Below are 21,797 nucleotides of genomic sequence, written 5' to 3'. Positions count from 1 at the left end.
TGATGGGGGACTTCAACTATCCAGATATATGTTGGGAAAATAACACCGCAGGGCACAGACTATCCAATAAGTTCCTGGACTGCATTGCAGACAACTTTTTATTTCAGAAAGTTGAAAAAGCTACTAGGGGGGAAGCTGTTCTAGACTTGATTTTAACCAATAGGGAGGAACTTGTTGAGAATTTGAAAGTAGAAGGAACCTTGGGTGAAAGTGATCATGAAATCATTGAATTTGCAATTCTAAGGAAAGGTAGAAGGGAGTACAGCAGAATAGAGACAATGGATTTCAGGAAGGCAGATTTTGGTAAGCTCAGAGAGCTGATAGGCAAGGTCCCATGGGAATTAAGACTGAGGGGAAAAACAATTGAGGAAAGTTGGCAGTTTTTCAAAGGGATGCTATTAAGGTCCCAAAAGCAAGTTATTCCGATGGTTAGGAAAGATAGAAAATGTGGCAAAAGACCACCTTGGCTTACCCTTGAGATCTTGCGTGACCTACAAAATAAAAAGGCGTCATATAAAAAATGGAAACTAGGTCAGATCACGAAGGATGAATATAGGCAAATAACACAGGAATGCAGAGGCAATATTAGACAAGCAAAGGCACAAAATGAACTCAAACTAGCTATGGGAATAAAGGGAAACAAGAAGACTTTTTATCAATACATTAGAAGCAAGAGGAAGACTAAGGACAGGGTAGGCCCACTGCTCAATGAGGAGGGGGTAACAGTAACGGGAGACTTGGAAATGGCAGAGATGCTTAATGACTTCTTTGTTTCGGTCTTCACTGAGAAGTCTGAAGGAATGTCTAGTATAGTGAATGCTTACGGGAAGAGGGTAGGTTTAGAAGAGAAAATAAGGAAAGAGCAAGTAAAAAATCACTTAGAAAAGTTAGATGCCTGCAAGTCACCAGGGCCTGATGAAATGCATCCTAGAATACTCAAGGAGTTAATGGAAGAGGTATCTGAGCCTCTAGCTATTATCTTTGGGAAATCATGGGAGACGGGGGAGATTCCAGAAGACTGGAAGGGGGCAAATATAGTGCCCATCTATAAAAAGGGAAATAAAAACAACCCAGGAAACTACAGACCAGTTAGTTTAACTTCTGTGCCAGGGAAGATAATGGAGCAGGTAATCAAAGAAATCATCTGCAAACACTTGGAAGGTGGTAAGGTGATAGGGAATAGCCAGCATGGATTTGTAAAGAACAAATCGTGTCAAACTAATCTGATAGCGTTCTTTGATAGGATAACGAGCCTTGTGGATAAGGGAGAAGCGGTGGATGTGATATACCTAGACTTTAGTAAGGCATTTGATACGGTCTCGCATGATATTCTTATAGATAAGCTAGGAAAGTACAATTTAGATGGGGCTACTATAAGGTGGGTGCATAACTGGCTGGATAACCGTACTCAGAGAGTAGTTGTTAATGGCTCCCAATCCTGCTGGAAAGGTATAACAAGTGGGGTTCCGCAGGGGTCTGTTTTGGGACCGGCTCTGTTCAATATCTTCATCAACGATTTAGATGTTGGCATAGAAAGTACGCTTATTAAGTTTGCGGACGATACCAAACTGGGAGGGATTGCAACTGCTTTGGAGGACAGGGTCAAAATTCAAAATGATCTGGACAAGTTGGAGAAATGGTCTGAGGTAAAGAGAATGAAGTTCAATAAAGATAAATGCAAAGTGCTCCACTTACGAAGGAACAATCAGTTTCACACATACAGAATGGGAAGAGACTGCCTAGGAAGGAGTATGGCAGAAAGAGATCTAGGAGTCATAGTGGACCACAAGCTTAATATGAGTCAACAGTGTGATACTGTTGCAAAAAAAGCAAATGTGATTCTGGGATGCATTAACAGGTGTGTTGTAAACAAGACACGAGAAGTCATTCTTCCACTTTACTCTGCGCTGGTTAGGCCTCAACTGGAGTATTGTGTCCAGTTCTGGGCACCGCATTTCAAGAAAGATGTGGAGAAATTGGAGAGGGTCCAGAGAAGAGCAACAAGAATGATTAAAGGTCATGAGAACATGACCTATGAAGGAAGGCTGAAGGAATTGGGTTTGTTTAGTTTGGAAAAGAGAAGACTGAGAGGGGACATGATAGCAGTTTTCAGGTATCTAAAAGGGTGTCATCAGGAGGAGGGAGAAAACTTGTTCACCTTAGCCTCCAATGATAGAACAAGAAGCAACGGGCTTAAACTGCAGCAAGGGAGATTTAGGCTGGACATTAGGAAAAAGTTCCTAACTGTCAGGGTAGTTAAACACTGGAATAGATTGCCTAGGGAAGTTGTGGAATCTGCATCTCTGGAGATATTTAAGAGTAGGTTAGATAAATGTCTATCAGGGATGGTGTAGACAGTATTTGGTCCTGCCATGAGGGCAGGGGACTGGACTCGATGACCTCTCGAGGTCCCTTCCAGTCCTAGAGTCTATGAGTCTATGAGACCCGAGTCCGCATTTCCATCATCTCAGGGTCTTCTGGCTGCTGTGTTCTATTGAGTGGTGACTCCAATACTGAATCCAGGTATAGCCTGAGAAACAAGGAGTTAAAAGCATCTGTGAAGAAAATTATAAACAAAATATTTCAATTAGTCCCTCACTCTAGTCTTAGCATGTCTTTCTCTCTGGAGGTACATTGGTACTGCACACTTCTTTCAGCAGTGTGTAGAGTAGATACATGGTTTGCCCCTCAGCATGGCTATAAATAGTAGTGTAAATGGGGAGGCACTATATGGCCCTCTACTCAGCCAAGCAGTACCTCTCTCATCTGCACGGCTTCTTTTAGCCAGGTTGCGTCCCACTGCCTCCCTGCTGCCAGTGTCTTTCACTGCTGCTGAGCATTTCACTGGCATGTGTACACAGCACAGTGTGGAAGTGGACTTGTTTTTCTCTGTGGCATGTAGCTACACATACCCTACATGGCACTGAAAGTGGTCTGCAATGTAGACGTAGCCGATGTGTGAATTCCTAACCACAATAAAGGTGTTATCTTGGAAGATGTCTATCTGACTTTAACTGGGTCCTACACATCTTAACTTTAAAAATAGAGGTTGAGATTCACAAAGGAGTGCAAAGAAGTAAATTGGCTAAACCCTACTGAAATCCAATGGAAGTTGGATAACTAGCCACATTAGGCACTTTTGAAAATCCTTGTATTTATTTTTGTAGATTTTTGTAGATGCCTAGGTGAGGGGGGATCACTGGAATTAACCAGTCTGTCCACCTGTATAACAGAACTTTCTCCAAAAACTGTTGATTGAATGAAAGCAGATCTTCTATAGAAACATCCCATACTGATTTAAAAATTGACAGTGATGGAGAATCCATTGCAAATTGTTCCAATGGCTAATTAGCCTCATTGTTAAAAATTTTTACCAAATTTTGAGTCTGAATTTGCCTAACTTCTATTTTCAGCCATTGAATTATGAAACTATGAGTCTTCTGGATCTGAAAACCCACACTGGAAACCCACACCAATTTTTTTTAGATTTCAAAATCGGGGATGCAATTTTCCTAGCTCAGTTCCATCTCTAATTGAGATCCTATGTGCTTCCCTAAATTTTTATTCAATCTTTATAAAGGCAAAACTCCTCTCGACTCCAAGGAGACATTTGCCTGAGTATATCTAAAAAAAACCTTTGTGTTTTAGCCCATTAGGAGGTGAAGTACAGAGAGAAAGAAAATATCTTCAGTCAAAAGGAATCAGATGCCTCATAAACATTTTGCTAGTATTTTCAAAGGAGCTTAAGCGAGTTAAGTGAGCAATATGAGTGCAATACTAACCTATTTTATTAGTGTTATAAATGCTCAGTATAGAATCATAGAAATGTAGGACTGGAAGGGACCTCGAGAGGTCTTCTAGGCCTGTCCCCTGCACTCAAGACTGAACTAAGTAAATATAGTATCCTTCATTGTAGCATTTGTGATTTTTGAAGTAACTAGAAGGTATCAGGGAAGTAGAATTGACATTTTCAAAGGAGCCTAAGTGAGTTATACACCCAAATGCCTTTGAAGTCCCTAATTCCCTAAATGGCTTTGCGAATTCCAGTCTAAGTCTGTGTAAGGGGTTTGTCATTAATGAAGAATCTGAGTCAAAGAAATCTCAGTATAGGAAAATTTCTCCCTGAATGTTGTCTTCACTACAATTCCATGCTATGATTTGCCAAGAAATGAGTGCAGTTCAGAAAAGGATTGGATATTTATATTGTTAATAGTGGCCATGAATCATAGATGTTGTTAAAGCTGATGGGTGCACTAGCAATCCTTTGTTCAGGCTAAATGGAAGAAGCAATGAAGTGAGCCTTTATACAGTGATAGCTGGAAACAGAAGGAAGCCACTGCCCAAGGCAATGGGATGCATGGCAAGGCCAACCAGAAACTATGCCGCATTAGCTTTGTCTGTGTCAGCCTCATTGCATGCAATCAACTCTCCCTTCTCTTTCTGATGGGGCCACCTTTAATAGCTCACTGTCTTGTGATCTCCAGATTCTTGGCATTGGCTGAGCCCTGTTGCTGGTTGGAGCTGAGGAATTCCTATTCATGGTTATCAAGCTGGCTATTGTTTAAGGAAAAGCAGCAAAGAGTCCTGTGGCACCTTATAGACTAACAGAGGTTTTGGAGCATGAGCTTTCGTGGGTGTAGACTAACAGACGTTTTGGAGCATGAGCTTTTGTGGGTGAATACCCACTTCGTCAGATGCATGTAGTGGAAATTAGTCTATAAGGTGCCACAGGACTCTTTGCTGCTTTTACAGATCCAGACTAACATGGCTACCTCTCTGATAATTATTTAAGGAGGTGCCCTTATCTAAGCTATTGTTCTGGTTTTCCCTTAGCAATCCCTTTTGACCTAACTTTATGCATTCAGTCAAGTACGACCACCACATTGAATAGGGAAATGGAATTGCACATAAAAAAGCAATACAGACATTTCTGCCATCCTCACACATCTGACATCATCTGCCCAACAGTTTTCTCAAAGCCAGCTTCACATCCTTATTTTTCAGGCTGTAGATGATGGGGTTTAACATGGGTGTTAAGATGCTGTACTGCACGGACACTAGTTTGTCAAGAGCAAAAGTATATCCAGAGGCAGGTCTCATGTACCTGATGAATGCCGTCCCGCAGAACAACAGAACTATGGTGATATGTGAGGCATAGGTGGAGAAGGCTCTGCGCCTGCCCTCCGAGGATCTGATCCTGAGGATGGTGGAGAGGATGCAAATGTATGAAGTCAGGATGAGTAGGAGGGAGGCAAAGCCTAATGTCATGCTGAAGCAGAGTATCACCATCTCATTAGCAAAGGTGTCAGTGCAGGAGAGCTGCAGCAGAAGCGGAAGTTTGCAGCTGAAATGGTTAATTTCACGAGGACTGCAGAAACTCAAGTCTGTAAGGTAAAGTGTGTTGACCAAGGAATCCAGGAAACCAGATATCCATGCACTCAACACCATCTTCACACAGACCTGGTGGCTCATAGTGGTGCTGTATCTTAAAGGATTGCATATGGCAGCATATAGATCATATGCCATCACTGAGAGGAGAAAAATCTCTGTCCCAACCATGAAAATAAAGAAGAATATCTGGGCAATGCAGCCACTGAGTGAAATGGTCTTCTTCTCTGCCAGGAAGTTCTCCAGCATCTTCGGAACTGTGACTGAAGAGTAACAGACATCAAGAAAGGATAGGTTGCTCAGGAAGAAATACATGGGGGTGTGGAGCTGAGGATCAACCTTTATTACCAGCATGATCAAAATGTTTCCCACCAGAGTGATTAGATAAATAACTAAAAACACCAGGAAGAGTGGAATCTGGAGGTGTGAGTCATTTGAAAGTCCGAGCAGGATAAACTCAGTCACTGTGGTTTGATTTTCCATCATCCTTTATTTATAAAGGCCTTGACCTGTTAGAGCTAAGAAGGTAAGATAGTGAGTTCATTAAACAAAGAAGAATGTGGTAGAGCTAATGCATTAAGTAGATCTATCTATCTATCTATCTATCTATCTATCTATCTATCTATCTATCTATCTATCTATCTATCTATCTATCTATCTATTAATGTATGCTGGCTAGCATATACATATATATCATAAGAATCGTATGTATTTGTATTGCTTGTATATAAAAATATGGGAAATCATGGGAGACGGGGGAGATTCCAGAAGACTGGAAGGGGGCAAATATAGTGCCCATCTATAAAAAGGGAAATAAAAACAACCCAGGAAACTACAGACCAGTTAGTTTAACTTCTGTGCCAGGGAAGGTAATGGAGCAGATAATTAAAAAAATCATCTGCAAACACTTGGAAGGTGGTAGGTTGATAGGGAATAGCCAGCATGGATTTGTAAAGAACAAATCGTGTCAAACTAATCTGATAGCATTCTTTGATAGGATATCGAGCCTTGTGGATAAGGGAGAAGCAGTGGATGTGATATACCTAGACATTAGTAAGGCATTTGATACGGTCTCGCATGATATTCTTATAGATAAACTAGGAAAGTACAATTTAGATGGGGCTACTATAAGGTGGGTGCATAACTGGCTGGATAACCATACTCAGAGAGTAGTCATTAATGGCTCCCAATCCTGCTGGAAAGGTATAACAAATGGGGTTCCGCAGGGGTCTGTTTTGGGACCGGCTCTGTTCAATATCTTCATCAACGATTTAGATGTTGGCATAGAAAGTACGCTTATTAAGTTTGCGGACGATACCAAACTGGGAGGGATTGCAACTGCTTTGGAGGACAGGGTCAAAATTCAAAATGATCTGGACAAATTGGAGAAATGGTCTGAGGTAAACAGGATGAAGTTCAATAAAGATAAATGCAAAGTGCTCCACTTACGAAGGAACAATCAGTTTCACACATACAGAATGGGTGGAGACTGTCTAGGAAGAAGTATGGCAGAAAGAGATCCAGGGGTCATAGTGGACCACAAGCTTAATATGAGTCAACAGTGTGATACTGTTGCAAAAAAAGCAAATGTGATTCTGGGATGCATTAACAGGTGTGTTGTAAACAAGATACGAGAAGTCATTCTTCCGCTTTACTCTGCGCTGGTTAGGCCTCAACTGGAGTATTGTGTCCAGTTCTGGGCACTGCATTTCAAGAAAGATGTGGAGAAACTGGAGAGGGTCCAGAGAAAAGCAACGAGAATGATTAAAGGTCTCGAGAACATGACCTATGAAGGAAGGCTGAAGGAATTGGGTTTGTTCAGTTTGGAAAAGAGAAGACTGAGAGGGGACATGATAGCAGTTTTCAGGTATCTAAAAGGATGTCATCAGGAGGAGGGAGAAAACTTGTTCACCTTAGCCTCCAATGATAGAAAAAGAAGCAATGGGCTTAAACTGCAGCAAGGGAGATTTAGGTTGGACATTAGGAAAAAGTTCCTAACTGTCAGGGAGCTAAACACTGGAATAGATTGCCTAGGGAAGTTGTGGAATCTCCATCTCTGGAGATATTTAAGAGTAGGTTAAATAAATGTCTATTAGGGATGGTCTAGACAGTATTTGGTCCTGCCATGAGGGCAGGGGACTGGACTCGATGACCTCTCGAGGTCCCTTCCAGTCCTAGAGTCTATGAGTCTATGTATTGTATATATATATGCATTAAACATCAATAATATTAAGCACAAATATTGTAACTGTGATATAGCCTAATCTGGCGTACATCATAATCCTGTTCACTTACACTAAGTATCCCATAACACTTTGCTTTTCCTGAAGTAAGCATTTCACACAACTGGTAGGAAACTTGTCAAAATTAAGATACATTTGTTCTTTCTTAGTGCAAGTTATGGAGGTACCTTCCCTGACCAGTACCTGGAATGCTAGTATCCAAAAAAAGATAAAAAAGAAACAAAACTACAAGTTAGGGAACTGGAATGAACTGATGAGTTGGATTATAGTAATGTGTAAAGAAATGTGTTACTTGTAAAATCATATAAGTAATAACTGAAATGTATAGCCTTGGGAGAACACTTTCTGCATAAGGCGAATGTGACATTGCTGCATGGGACTGCTTTTTGGAGACTGGTATCATACAAAAACTTTTCCTTGTACCATATTGATAAACAAGACTGACTTTGGTTATTTGCTCTCTTGAATTTATTTCATAACGTACCAAAGTGTAACCAAGCAATTGACTATCTATCTATCTATTGTGATGGGGCAAGGCCAGATGGCTGCAGTAAAGTACTGAGGAACAGGTATGTTAGCCCCAGGCTAAACAAATCCCTAGTACCGTGGTAACCAAATGGCAGTTGCTCCAGGTTAATCAGGGCACCTGGGTTTAAAAAGGATCTCACTCCAGTCAGGCAGGGAGGAGCCAGAGGAGAAGGAGCGCGTGCGAGGAGTTGGGAGCAAGAGGCACAAGGAGCTGAGACTGAGAGGGTGTGCTACTGGAGGATTGAGGAATTATCAGACAATCAAGCATTATCAGATACCAGGAGGAAGGTCCTGTGATGAGGATAAAGAAGGTGTTTGGAAGAGGCCATGGGGAAGTAGCCCAGGGAGTTGTAGCTGTTACAGGAGGCACTATACACAGCTGAAATCCTCAGGGCCCTGGGCTGGAACTCGGAGTAGAGGGTGGGCCTGGGTTCCCCCCAAACCTCGCAGCTCCTGATCGGGCGCAGGAGGAGTTGACCCAGACTGTGGGTTCCACCAGAGGGGAAGATCACTGAGGTGAGCAAATCTGCCAATAAGCGCAGGACCCACCAAGGTAGAGGAGGAACTTTGTCACACTATCTATCTATCTATCTATCTATCTATCTATCTATCTATCTATCTATCTATCTATCTATCTATCTATCTATCTATCTAATAGTACTATGTCCATAATGGTGGCATCCAAGTGTTTATTTGTTTGCTAGTATTGGCTGATATTTTTGATGGAACATAAACCCCAAGAGTGTTTGACTGTCATTAACAACTATTTTTCTGAGATCTGTCAGTTCACCTGTTCTAAATCCATTTAATGTATGCTTTATTGATATTGTATAGCAGTGAGTTTTCAATCAGAATGACATGCAATACTAAAGAGAATGCCTTACAGATGTCTAAGTATATTGCGTCTATGTAATTATTCTTATCAACCAAACTTTTATTTTTATGAAAAATGAGGTGTTTGACAAGACCTCTTTTTCATAAAAAACATGTTCACTAGCATTATTAGTATCCTTGTCCTTTAATTCATTTTAAAGTGAATCATTGTCATAAACAGATAGCTAAGGGTTAATGTCTCTTACACCTGGAAAAAAGTACCTAAAACACCTGACCAGAGGACCAATCAGGAAACAAGACTTCTTCAAATCTGGGTGGAAGGAACTTTGTGTGGGAGTCCTTTGTTCTTGGGTCTTCTGCCTGTACTCTCTCGGCTATGAGGAGTGATTTTTTCTATTTCCTGCTTTCTAATCTTCTGTTTCCAAGTTGTGAGTACAAAGATGGTTTGTTGTTTTATATTTACATGTCTATAGTTGCTGGAGTGCTTTGAATTGTATTCTTTTTGAATAAGGCTGTTTATTCAATATTCTTTTAAGCAAATGACCCTGTATTTGTCACCTTAATACAGAGAGACCATTTTTATGTATTTTTCTTTCTTTTTTATATAAAGCTTTCTTTTAAGACCTGTTGGAGTTTTTCTTTAGTGGGGAACTCCAGGGAATTGAGTCTGCAGCTCACCAGGGAACTGGTGGGAGGAAGAAGTCAGGGGGAAATCTGTGTGTGTTAGATTTACTAGCCTGACTTTGCATTCCCTCTGGGTGAAGAGGGAAGTGCTTGTGTTTCCAGGACTGGAAATAGAGAGGGTGGACTCCCTCTGTTTAGATTCACGGAGTTTGCTTCTATGTATCTCTCCAGGAACACCTGGAGGGGGGAAGGGAAAAGGTTTATTTCCCTTTGTTGTGAGACTCAAGGGATTTGGGTCTTGGGGTCCCCAGGGAAGGTTTTTGGGGGGACCAGAGTGCCCCAAAACACTCTAATTTTTTGGGTGGTGGCAGCTTTACCAGGTCCAAGCTGGTAACTAAGCTTGGAGGTTTTCATGCTAACCCCCATATTTTGGACGCTAAGGTCCAAATCTGGGACTAGGTTTATGATAATCATGTATCATCTTTTCTATTCTTTTGTCCCAGGATTGATGTCAGAGTAACTCTAATTACCTGGGGCAGCCCTGGTGCCCTTTTTGAATACTGCCACAATATTAGCACTCTTCTACTCTTTTGGAATCGTATGGTGTTGTGAGATTAAATATTGCTCGTAGATTTTTGGCTCCTACCAATGTAAGACTCTTGTATGCTGATAGGTAAAACAGAAGCCCTGACTTTACACTCCCATGGCATCATTTACTGTACTTTCCACCAAAATGAACAGAGGTAAAGAATACATTTCCACATACCTGATGCTTGTAAATAATTTTCAGTGTTCACAACTGTCTCTGGCATTCGGAGGCTCTCTCCACCTGACTCTGTATGTTTGATGAAGAATGGAAAATATAGTGTGTTAGTTATGCAATCTAGCAAATATAGTGGCAAAGAGCTAGAGACTTAATTGAAAGGGTTCTATATTAGGAAAGCCTTCTGATACCCAAGAGATTAATTATTTTTATTTATACTGTTAACTTATCGGGAAATAGTCTGTTACTGTTGGGACACACCGCATGAACTTTCCCACACTCCGTAACCAGAAATTGCCATTTTTCCCCACGCAGTGTGGACTTTCTGTTATTGTTGTTACATATAAATAGACAGTGTTGACCTAGGTAGTTAGTTATTTCCCTGTTATTTTATAGTAAATTTTCTCATTCAGATCTTCATAACTTTTCTTAAAGCAACTCTCCCTAAGGATTCTTTTGTATCTTTTACTCATCTCAAGTATTTCCCCTGCAACCTTACTTTCCTGAACTTTTGTTTTGCGTTTTGTAATACGGCGGTATAGGGTCTGGTCTATTTCCGACTGATGTCAACCAACCTCTGTGGAAATTGGATTAAGAACTTGTGTCAGATGAGGCTGCACTGAAGCAGCCTATGGGACCGCGATTGGTACTGCAACCACTTCCCTGCCTTAGTCCACAATTTTTGGCCACTTGCTTGGAGCAGGGTGAGCCGTGCCATAAGCTCAACATCCATCTCTAAACAGTTAAAAAATCACAGAATTTGTCTCTCTGTGCTTTTAAATAAAGAAAAATAAACTCAAAGGCAAACATTTAGTTGTGGGACTGCTGGATCCCAGTTGGTTAGTGTCTCTTGCTGGTACTTTCAGGTGTCTATATGGGTATATCAACACACACCATAACAGTAAACATCACAGCCCAGGTCGATAGCTAGTGCTATTTTTCTAAAAATAGCCGTGTAGACAGTGCTGTCGACCTGGGCTAGGAGGCTCGCTTCTGTGGAACGTGTGTGTCATCCTGTGTGCAGAGGACTAGACTAGAAGATCTCTTCCAATCCTACAATTCTAGGATGGGTTTTGTTTGAGGCAGTAGTGGCAGAATGATAATACTTTGCTACAACCCTTAATGTGTCAAAGCATGTTTCCATCAATAATATGCCAAACCAGTAAACTGGTACCCTTCACATGGGATGAATTTCAGAAAAAGGCCTATTCGCCACTTATGTCCCAATAAAACCATGTAGCCCAGAGACCGTATCTTAGCCACTATATCATAATGTCTCCATCTCTCTCCATCTGCAAAACAGGGCTGGTATACTTATCTGTGGGAAACACATCTCAGTTGCTGTTTTGGAACATGAACTAAACTGGTAAAACTTGGTCAGATTTCTCTACCATTGGGAAGACCAATAAAATATAAAGCGATAACGTCCATCACCTCGTTCTGAGCTCATTCACAGTGCTGCATTTCAAAATTCATAAACTCAAATGGGAGGTGCCATGTTAGTCTTGAGTATTTAAATATTTCCCATTTCCAAGCAATGTAGTGAGGGTTGGATTTATCCCACCAGAATCATTTGGCCCAGGGTATTACTAGAAAGAACCTAAGGGCTGCTAAATGGCCATAAACCCCTACACAATGGGTGCATATTGAGGCCTTCTGTGATATATTGCTCTACTCAGTCAGTCAACAGTAGAATGCACAGGTTACTGAAAAAGGCTTTTCTCCATAGTGTTCTGGAGGCACCAGCCCAGAAAACAAAAAGCTTTGAGAAGTTAAGACATCTGAGAAGTCATGGCAAAAGGAGCAGACTTACTCTCCTTTGGGATATAAGCTGATCATGAACTGAATTCATGGACTGTTTGTTCAACTTCTGAACATTACTACCCATGTGTTCTCTTTGGACTTTAACCATTACATTGACTCCTGTGCTCATCTTTCTCTCACTCCCGCTCTGTTTTCCCTGTATTTTTTTTTCTGATGTGAAATTGATCTCCTCTAAAGCAATGATTCTCAACCAGGGGTATGCATATCCCTGAGGAAATGCAGAGATCTTCCAGGAGGTACATCAACTCATCTAGATATTTGCCTAATTTTACAACAGGCTACATAAAAAGCACTAGTAAAGTCAGTACAAACTAAAATTTCATGCAAACAATGACTTGTTTATAGTGCTCTATATACTATACATTTAAATGTATGTACAATATTTATATTCTAACTGATTTATTTTATAACTATATGGTGAAATGAGAAAGGAAGCCATTTTTCAGTAACTGTGTGCTGTGACATTTTTGTATTTTTATGTCTAATTTTGTAAGCCAGTAGTTTTTAAGTGTAGTAAAACCTGGGGTGCGCCACCTAACCAGACTCCTGAAAGGTTGAGAGACACTGCAGGAGCTGGTGCCCAATTTCCATTGACTTTTAAAAATCCCCTTTAGGTTCCTTTGAGAATCTCAGTCTAAATACTCCACAGCGGGACTAATTGTACTTTCAGTGTGTCCATTGAATCCAGTGGACATACTCCTAACTTATGCCAAGATGAGTGAGAAAAAGATCAGGCCCACTGACTGCAATGGCGCTACTCCTAATTTATCCCAGGCTAAGTGAGAGGAGAATCACCCCACTGATTCCAATGTAGTGATTCCTGATTCATGCCTGTGCAAGTGAGAGGGAATCAGCCTCATCATTGCCAGAGGAGTTACTCCTCATTTACACTTGGGTGAATGAGATGAGAACCAGGCCATCTGTGTTCCTTATTTATTGACAGCAATTTACACCAATGGGAAGTGAGGGCAAAATGAACCAGAGACTGTGCTCACAGTGATGATAGCTTTTTAAGCACACAAGGATCCTCATCCTTAGCTGTAGAAACCAATTTACATCAGATGAGGAGGTTGGGTTTCTGATTTTCAAAGGTGTCAATGATTATGCAAGGCACAAGGTAGAGAAGAATCAGTCTCATCATCTTTAGCCTACATATATTGTCCACACAGTCTAGTGTAACTAACCTCAGCAGCTTATATACAGACAATGTGGTCATCTGAGAGGATTGACAACTGTACCTTCAGCACAAACATCACAGACCCCTTACCAATTGGTGGTTCACTAGCTTTGAGGAAATAGCAGAAGTTGGTAAAAAAACAAACAAACAAAAACAAACAATCAAACAAAAAAGGAGGTGGGAAGAAAGCATCATTATGCAGACACTTGTGATTTTTCATGAAAAAAATAGCTTTTTTTGTTTAACAATAGAAAACCAAAGATTTTCAAAATGTACAGCCAAAACCTGCCACCAGTGATTTTATTATTCTTGTTCTTATTGCCTGAAACCTGTAGCTAATTATCTTAGACCCCATCCTCTTGCATATCCTAGTCAGGCTGTACAGAAAGAAATGAATGTCTGCTCCAAAGCCTGTTTTAGTCAATAGAATGAGATAAAGGTGCAAAGAGATTCTAGGATTGGGCTGTGCAAAGGGAGCACCCTTTTTCAGTCATGGCAGTGAGAGAAATCAGCTGTTGGGTCCCTGGATACTTCAAGCTTATAGAACCTGAATGGATCCCAGGCATTGCTCCAATCTTGGGGGCCCTTTGGCACACCTTTATCTAACACTCTGTCCTGAGAGCTGGAACCCGTGGACTCAGTGCAGACCCTTCAACCCCACCCCCCAGCCCCCATAGCTTAAACTCACCCTTTCCCAGAATCCCACCAAAGGGATGAGCTCTCTGGGGCACCATTTAACTATTTCAGGACACATGTGGAAACCAAAAAGCATATAACATACACAGAAATGCCCTTCACTAGCTCACCCTTCCCTTGGGAGGACAGACTGTCAAATCCCACAGAACGTAAAAGAGCGGGAGTGAGAGAGAGCCTGGAGCACTGTGCTTGATGTAAGACATGAGGCTTGAACCATAGTCAGAAAAGTCCAGCCATGCCGTCAACTAAACTCAGGCCATGTATGAAAGCAGATGCTTACAAGTTCACTGTTCAATACATGACCTTGGCAAGGGCACTGCTAGCACTGCTAGAACACAGGAACTCCTAAGAAGAAACAGATACCGTGTGTGTGTGTATGTGTGTGTGAACACACTTCAAAAGATTAATCCAGATATATCCTGACCTAACATCAAATAAGAGGGCTTGACAAAAATAATGGACAGGGATGTTTTGTCCAAGACACCTGGAGCAAGGTACAAGGAGAGGTAACAAGCTGAGGGTCATGAAACACGTAAGGTGGTACATTTGTTGTTTGTCTCAGTCTGTAAATATCAGGGTACCTCTCTTTAACCCTTTGTGAAGCCAAGGGGACAGCAGACCATTCCTGCTGCTGACTGAGCCGCTCCTTGCCATGGGGCACTTGTGTGTTAGCGTACCTGTAGCTTCTATGGGAAGCTAAGGCTGTGTCATGAGGACAATAAACCTTAACAAGTGCCTTTGCCACTGAACCGTGCCTGTGGTCTTTCTTTGTGAGTAACATCGAAGTCTGCTGAATTAGCTTGCTGCACTGTCTGCTAGTGTAGCTCACATAAGAGCTCCAAGAACAGTAATGACATTTCAGCAGCAATAACCTCTTTCAGCACTTAAAGACGCTAATTTTATTGGATATCTTTTCCTCTGAAAACAATGGGTAAAACAGATACTCAGCAACTGCTCAGCACCACACAGGATTGAAGGTTCAAGGTTCTCACCGCCGTACTGCTCCCATCTCTGTGATTTGGCACAATTGCAAATACATGAATGTCATAAATAGATAGTTAAGGATTAATGTCTCTTTCACCTGTAAAGGGTTAAGAAGTTCACCTAACCTAGTTGACACCTGACCAGAGGAACCAATGGGGGAACAAGATGTTTCAAAAGGAAGGAGGGAAGTTTCCTTTGATCAGTATCAGCTGGAATGGAAAAGATCAAGGAACCAGCCTTTTATCAGAGTAATAAGTTTTAGAAAAGAATAAATAGGTTTATGTTTATTTTCTTTTTGTGACTTTGTCTTTGTGCAATTAGAGGAATAATCAAATTTGGAATTCTTTTGTGTACTAAATTTTGCCCAGGGGAACATCCTCTGTGTTTCGAATCTGTTGTCTGTGAGATCAGCTTCTATGCTATCTCCCAGAGAATTTTTTTCTGTTACCTTTCTTTTCTTTAATTAAAAGCCTTCTTTTTAAGAACCTAATTGATTTTTTCCCTGTTTTTTTAGATCCAAGGGGAATGGATCTGGACTTACCAGGGATTGATTGGGGGGAAAGGGGAGGGGGAATGAGTAATTCTTCCTTGTTTTAAGATCCATAGGGAATTGGTGGAGGAGTCTCTCAAGGCTACCCAGGGAGGGGAAGGTTGTTTTGGGGAAGACACAGTTTTCCAAATAACTCAAGCATTTGGATGGTGGCAGCCCATTGACCTAAGCTGGTAATTAAGCTTAGGGCTTTCACATGCTGGTCCCCACATCTATACTCTAAGAGTGGGGGTGAAACCTATGACAATGAGCATTTTCAAACACACCATATTTCCTTTTACAGTAAACCTACCAGTGAAACATTATTTTCTCTCCAAGAGAGTGTGTGTGACTGTTTTTAAGGCATTTCTGGTCACCTCATCTCTGAAAAGATATATTAACATTAAAGAAAGATCAGAGCAGGGCAACAAAAATGATAAGGGGTATGGAACAGCTTCCATATGAGGAGAGATTAAAAAGATTGAAACTGTTCATCTTCGAGATGAGACGACTAAGGGGGGATATGACAGCGGTCTATGAAATCAGGAATGGTGTGGAGAAAGTGACTAAGGAAGTGTTATTTAGCTCTTCACATAACTCATGAATCAACAGTCATCTGATTAAACTGATTGGCAACAGGTTAAAAGAAAGGAAGGAAGTACTTCTTCAGAAAACACACAGTCAATATGTGGAGCTCGTTGCCAGGGGAAGTTGTGCAGGCCAAAAATATAACAGGGTTCAAAAGAGAATTAGATACGTTCATGGAGGATTGGTCCATCAATGGTATTAGCCAAGGTGGACAGGCACTTAGGTCTCATTTTCTGAGTCTTCCTAAACCTCTGATTGGCAGAGGTTGGGACTTGGCAACATGAGATGGATCATTTGGTAGTTGCCCTGTTCTTTTCATTCCTTCCTTGGCATCTGCTGTGGGCCACCGTTGGAGGACAAGATACTGGGCTTGATGGACCATTGGTCTGATCCACCATGGCTGTTCTTATGCAGTTAGTACTCGCATTACCATAAATAGAATATAATCAGCTGCTTCTCATGCACATTGAATCTCACTGCAGGGAACTTCTCTGTCACAGTGTCAGAGAATGTGAGAAACAGTCGAGTCTAATCTCACCCTGACCCCCATGGGAGGTTGCCCAGACAGGTCTGTGGAATGAAGTTAAATGTTTCATCCATTCCAGGGAAGCCTGGAGGAGGGATAGCTCAGTGGTTTGAGCCCTGGCCTGTTAAGCCTAGGGTTTTGAGTTCACTCCTCAAGGGAGCAATTTAGGGATTGGGGCAAAAATCTGTCTGGGGATTGGCCCTGCTTTGAGCAGGGGGTTGGACTAGATGATCTCCTGAGGTCCCTTCAAACTCTGAGGTTCTATGACATGTTATACATGAGACTTGTATAAAGTGTAGGAATACAACTAAGACAAATCCAAAGGGATAAATCTCACAATATAATAAAAGTGAGCTGGGATTTTCCAAGGAGCCTATGTACCCAACTCTTATAAAACTTAGCCCTTGTTAAAAACTTGAATTTTCTCCTAAGAAATTTTAAGTGAAAGATGTTCACCAGTTTTTGACCAGATCCAGAGAGCTGGATATTAAGGAAGCTCTATAAGAAGGAAGAAAAATAAAATATATGGAAGATATGCCAAGACATGAAGACAAATTTGAAAGCAATCTCCAGTAAAAGAGTGGAGATACCATGGTTAGGCATTTTTCAATATCATACAGAATATCAATACAGAATATCAAGAAGAGAAGACACAGTCCAGCATGGACTGCCATCATGTATGAATGATTCCATATTATTCCTAGGAGAGAGAACTTCAATGAATACATAATCCTGTGTTACACAAGGATGAACTGAAAGACATAATATCTTAAATTTGGATTAGGAATAATAATAATAATTAATAAATATATGTTACTTCAAAAAGTAAGAATATTTAGACATATGTGCCTGTGACACCAGCACTGACTAAATCAAATTGGCACAGCCTGAATTAATTCAAAAGGATACATGATAAAAATAAAAATAATAAAAATCTTAGTAACAAAAGTTCAGCACAGAACAACAGCTGAGATGTTCAAAGCCACCCAGGTAATTGGATGTACCATTCTGATTATTCCTGCATGGTTAGTAGCAGAAACTCCAGAAATACTTTTATACAGACGTTGAGGCCACCTTCAGTGGATTCCTAGACAATTCTTAACTGGCAAGTCCTCGGTTTGAAATACAATCTCCTGTACAATGCAGTCCAGAGGAAAACTATAACAATAGTCTGAAAGGTAAATAAGCAAATAAAAAGTAAAGAAAGTAAATAAGGAAGTGTTATCTACTCCTCATAACACAAGTGTAAGCGGAGTCAAGATGAGCTCTAGCCTGACATCTGGTGGTGAATTATGGGGAGTGTGGAAAGGAATTTCAGGCATTTGCATTTGCACACCCACTCAGCCTAGCACAGCCAACGCAGCCTGGGATGGTTATTTTGACAGCTCTGGGATCCCCAATTTCTTTGTTATTGAGGCAGGAGGAATAAAGTGTTGTTACCCTGATTATGTGAATGAGGAACTATGAGACTTCTTTATAACAGAGAGTCTCACCATCAATTAAGTAACACTCACTAGACAAGGGAGATGGGTGCCAAAACCCAGTGAATGGAGAGAGGTTGGGGATTGGTGTGTGTACCTGATGGTATGGGCACTTTTTGAGGGCCTGGAACACCAATTGCATCTTCTTCTTTCTCCACTGTTGAAGAGCTGAGCTAATTTTGATTCCATTAGGAGTCCATCTGGAGGCTGCTGAGCTGAATTCATGTTGGGCTAAGGGCACACCAGCACTAGGGCTCCTCTACTACAAGCTAAAATCACTAAAGGAGCTAAACTACTGAGCTGAGATCACTGAGCGCTGTGTTAACTACTGGGGGAGCTGAAGATCTATTGCTAAGTGCCTGGCAGAGTGAAGCAGTTTGCAGCATGGTTGGAGAAGCCCACGAAGCTGGAGCGGAGTGGAGCGGTTTACGGGAATGGCTGGAGCAGCTCACAGGTCAACTGGAGGAGAGGCACAGCTGGTGAAGTGGAGCCAGTTGTGGTGAAGGCTGCAGCAGAACTCCGTGGAGAGGCAGAGCAGTTGGCCCTGGCCCACTTAAGGTGCCCTTAATACCCTGTGTGCCCCACCCCATTTCCACCCAGGCTTGGGGGGTAAAACTCTGCAGATAAACTTTTGAACTCTGGGGCGGCACTGACCAGGGACAGAGACTTTTGAGTTGTTGGACTTTGGGGTATTGGACTTAAGACCCTAAGGGGAAAAAGACATTGCTAAAACTTACTTGGTGGGTCTTTTGCTCATGGTTTACATTATGAATCCTGTTTATGGTGTTTCCCCAATATGATGCCATATTGTTTCCCTCCTTTATGAAAAGGATTTTGCTACACTCAGACTCCGTGCTTGGGAGAGGGGAAGTATTGCTTCCTAGAGGCATCCGGGGGGGGGGGGGTTGTGATATGTAATTGTCTCAGGTCACTGGATGTGGGCTTAAGCCGATTTTGCATTTGCGTTATTGAAACGGAACCCTTGGATACTGAACCCTGCCCTTGTTGCCGCCAACTCAGAGGGGCAGAAGGGTTACACAAGAATGGGTTACCAAATGAAATTAATAGGCAGCAGGTTTAAAACAAAAGGAAGTATTTTTTCATACTATGAACCTGTGGAACTTCTTGCCAGAAGATGTTGTGAAGGCCAAGACTATAACAGGGTTAAAAAAAGAACTAGTTAAGTTCATGGAGGATAGATCCATCTATTAGCCAGGATAGGATGGACAGGGATAGTATCTTTAACCTCTGTTTGCCAGAAGCTGGGAATGGGTAACAGAGAATAGATCACTTGATAATTGCCGTGTTCTGTGCATACCCTCTGGGGCACCTGGCATTGGCCACTGTCAAAAGACAGGATACCAGGCTAGATGGACCTTTTATAAGACCCAGTATGGCCATTCTTATGTTCTTATGTAGTTTCAAAGAGGACAGAATCCATTGTTCTCCATGTCCACTGAGGTTAGGACAAGGAGGAATTGGTTTTATTTGCATCTAGACAGTTTCAGGATAGATATTAAGAAAAAAATCTAACTATAATGATAGTTAAGCACTGGAACAGGTCACCTAAAGAGGTTGTGAGATCCCCATCACTGGAGATTTTTTAAGAACAGGTTGAGCAAACACCTGTTAGACTTGATCTAAGTATAGTAGGTCTTGCCTCAGCACAAGGGGCTAGACTAGATGGCCTCCTGAGATCTCATCCAGCCTTACATTTCTGCAATTCTGTGTCTATTTATATCTGTGAATTTGTTTGTGTCAGACTGTTGTGCTTGTATGTTGATGACTAAGGCCACAATTTTCAAAGGAAGTGATTGGCCAGATTTTTAAAAGTATTTAGGCACCTAGTGGGATTTTCAAACATCTACATGTCTAACACACATTGAAATAATTTGGACCTTAGTGATTTTGGATGCCTCCATTTTCAGTTGTCTAATCTGTGATGCCTTTAAGGGGGCAGATTTTCAAAAAGTGCTGAGCACCCACCCGCTGAAAAATCATGTCAGTTTACGATGACTTAAATTGGGCGACTCTAATCTTTTAGGCAGCTTTGAAAAATCTTACTCAGAGGGGGAGATTTTTCAAAGGCACAAGAGATAGCTAGGCATCCAGCTCCCATTTCAAAGGCAGCCCATGTCTTTAAAAATCCTAGTCGTCCACCAGTGCCAACTCTGAATGCCATATTAAATATGTTATCTGGGCTTCTGCTCATCTGTGCAGTCCCATATTCTACAGTTCCCATCCCTCCCTTATGTCTGCCAGGCCTCTGCATCCCAAGGCAAATCCACAGTTCCTGGGAACTTAGTATAACTTGACTAATCATGTGAATCAGGGCTTCTCTAAAGAAACACTTAGTTTGCCACAAGCTGGGGTGTTCTACCATTCACAAAATATCTAAGTGGATGCTGCTGCCATGCAATAATAGCTCCTGCACTTTGAGCTACTCCCTTTGCAAAGGACACTAGGGGAACTGTTAGCATGTGGCAGCAATGACCAGACATACTCTGGGTACATAGCAGGCTAGTGTGGAGTAGGTTTACACCCCATCACTAAGTGTCCACGTAGATAAGCCCTTAGTGGCTGTCTGAAAATCTTGGGGCTTGCGTGATTTACGGCACAGGTAGGACAGGGATAGTAATTAGGTAAGGAGGTGAGAGTAGGGGATGGCCCCAGACAGGAAGGATATAGAAAGTAAGCAAAAGAGAAACAGATTATTATCCTTCAGTATTACACCATGAGAATTTTCCTTAAAAAACAAATAGTCTTAACAACATACAAGATCTTTAAGCTTAAAAAGGAGAAAGCTACTGTCTAAATGTATCCCCACAAGTCAACAATAAATGCTGACTACAAATCAATGCTGTTGGTTTGGGTAGTCTGGAATGTTGTTAAACCTTCTGCAGAATTCCTGCATTTTAGCTGCTCATCTGCACATACTCTTCTTTTACTCACCTTGAAATTCTCATAGTGTCTGTCTTGAGGAGGTCACTGATCATGATGACTTGTACCCCCGATATGTTCTTGAGCCACTAGTTCATAGCCAGGTGCTCCAATAATCACAAGGATCATCTTTGTTCTAGTGTAGTCATTCCACTTCATACTTCACCCTCTTCACTTCTTGTTCCTTTTAATGTTTCTCTCTGCTGGGTTGGCAAGACTAATAAACATGGGCTTGTTTGTCATAATGAGTTTTATTTGTACGTTATCGAGCACAGAATCTCTCTCTTTGGCTCTGTGTGAGGCTATCATTTACACTCTCATGTGTTTCTAGAAATCAGAAAACAAAATAACCTTCCCTTTCTTCAAAATTACAATCATAATAGCTATGCCCTCATGTGACCATGTGAAGGTTAATACATTGTTGCAGGCACAGAAGGTGCCGGAGGCAAGCAACAGCGGTTCATTGCCCAGAGTGCTTAAGTGCCAATAAACACACCAGGGTGGAGAAGCAAACAACCAAATTTATTTGAGCTCAAATAAGGTGCAAGGGAGAAATAACAATCTCAGATCTTGCACACCGCACACAGGCGGGGCAGTAATATTTATACCCCTCTTCTTGTATTCCTTTCTTTATGCTGACTAGCTGATCTCTCACTCCCCTGTACTTTCCCA

The 21,797-nt window shown here is 41.5% G+C and overlaps 1 protein-coding gene across 1 annotated transcript; it reads right to left on the bottom strand.

The window, feature by feature from the left end:
* Nucleotides 1-4,953: 4,953 nt before the first annotated feature.
* On the bottom strand, nt 4,954-5,871 carry LOC115642718 (olfactory receptor 5V1-like). Its single transcript, XM_030546438.1, has one exon. The coding sequence runs from the start codon at nt 5,869-5,871 to the stop codon at nt 4,954-4,956; it is 918 nt and encodes a 305-aa protein (XP_030402298.1).
* Nucleotides 5,872-21,797: the final 15,926 nt, after the last annotated feature.

Source organism: Gopherus evgoodei, unplaced genomic scaffold (genome assembly GCF_007399415.2).
Source record: "Gopherus evgoodei ecotype Sinaloan lineage unplaced genomic scaffold, rGopEvg1_v1.p scaffold_45_arrow_ctg1, whole genome shotgun sequence".
Lineage (NCBI taxonomy): Eukaryota > Metazoa > Chordata > Testudines > Testudinidae > Gopherus > Gopherus evgoodei.
The sequence above is the reverse complement of the archived record's forward strand: the minus strand, read 5'-3'. Positions and strand labels throughout refer to the sequence as shown.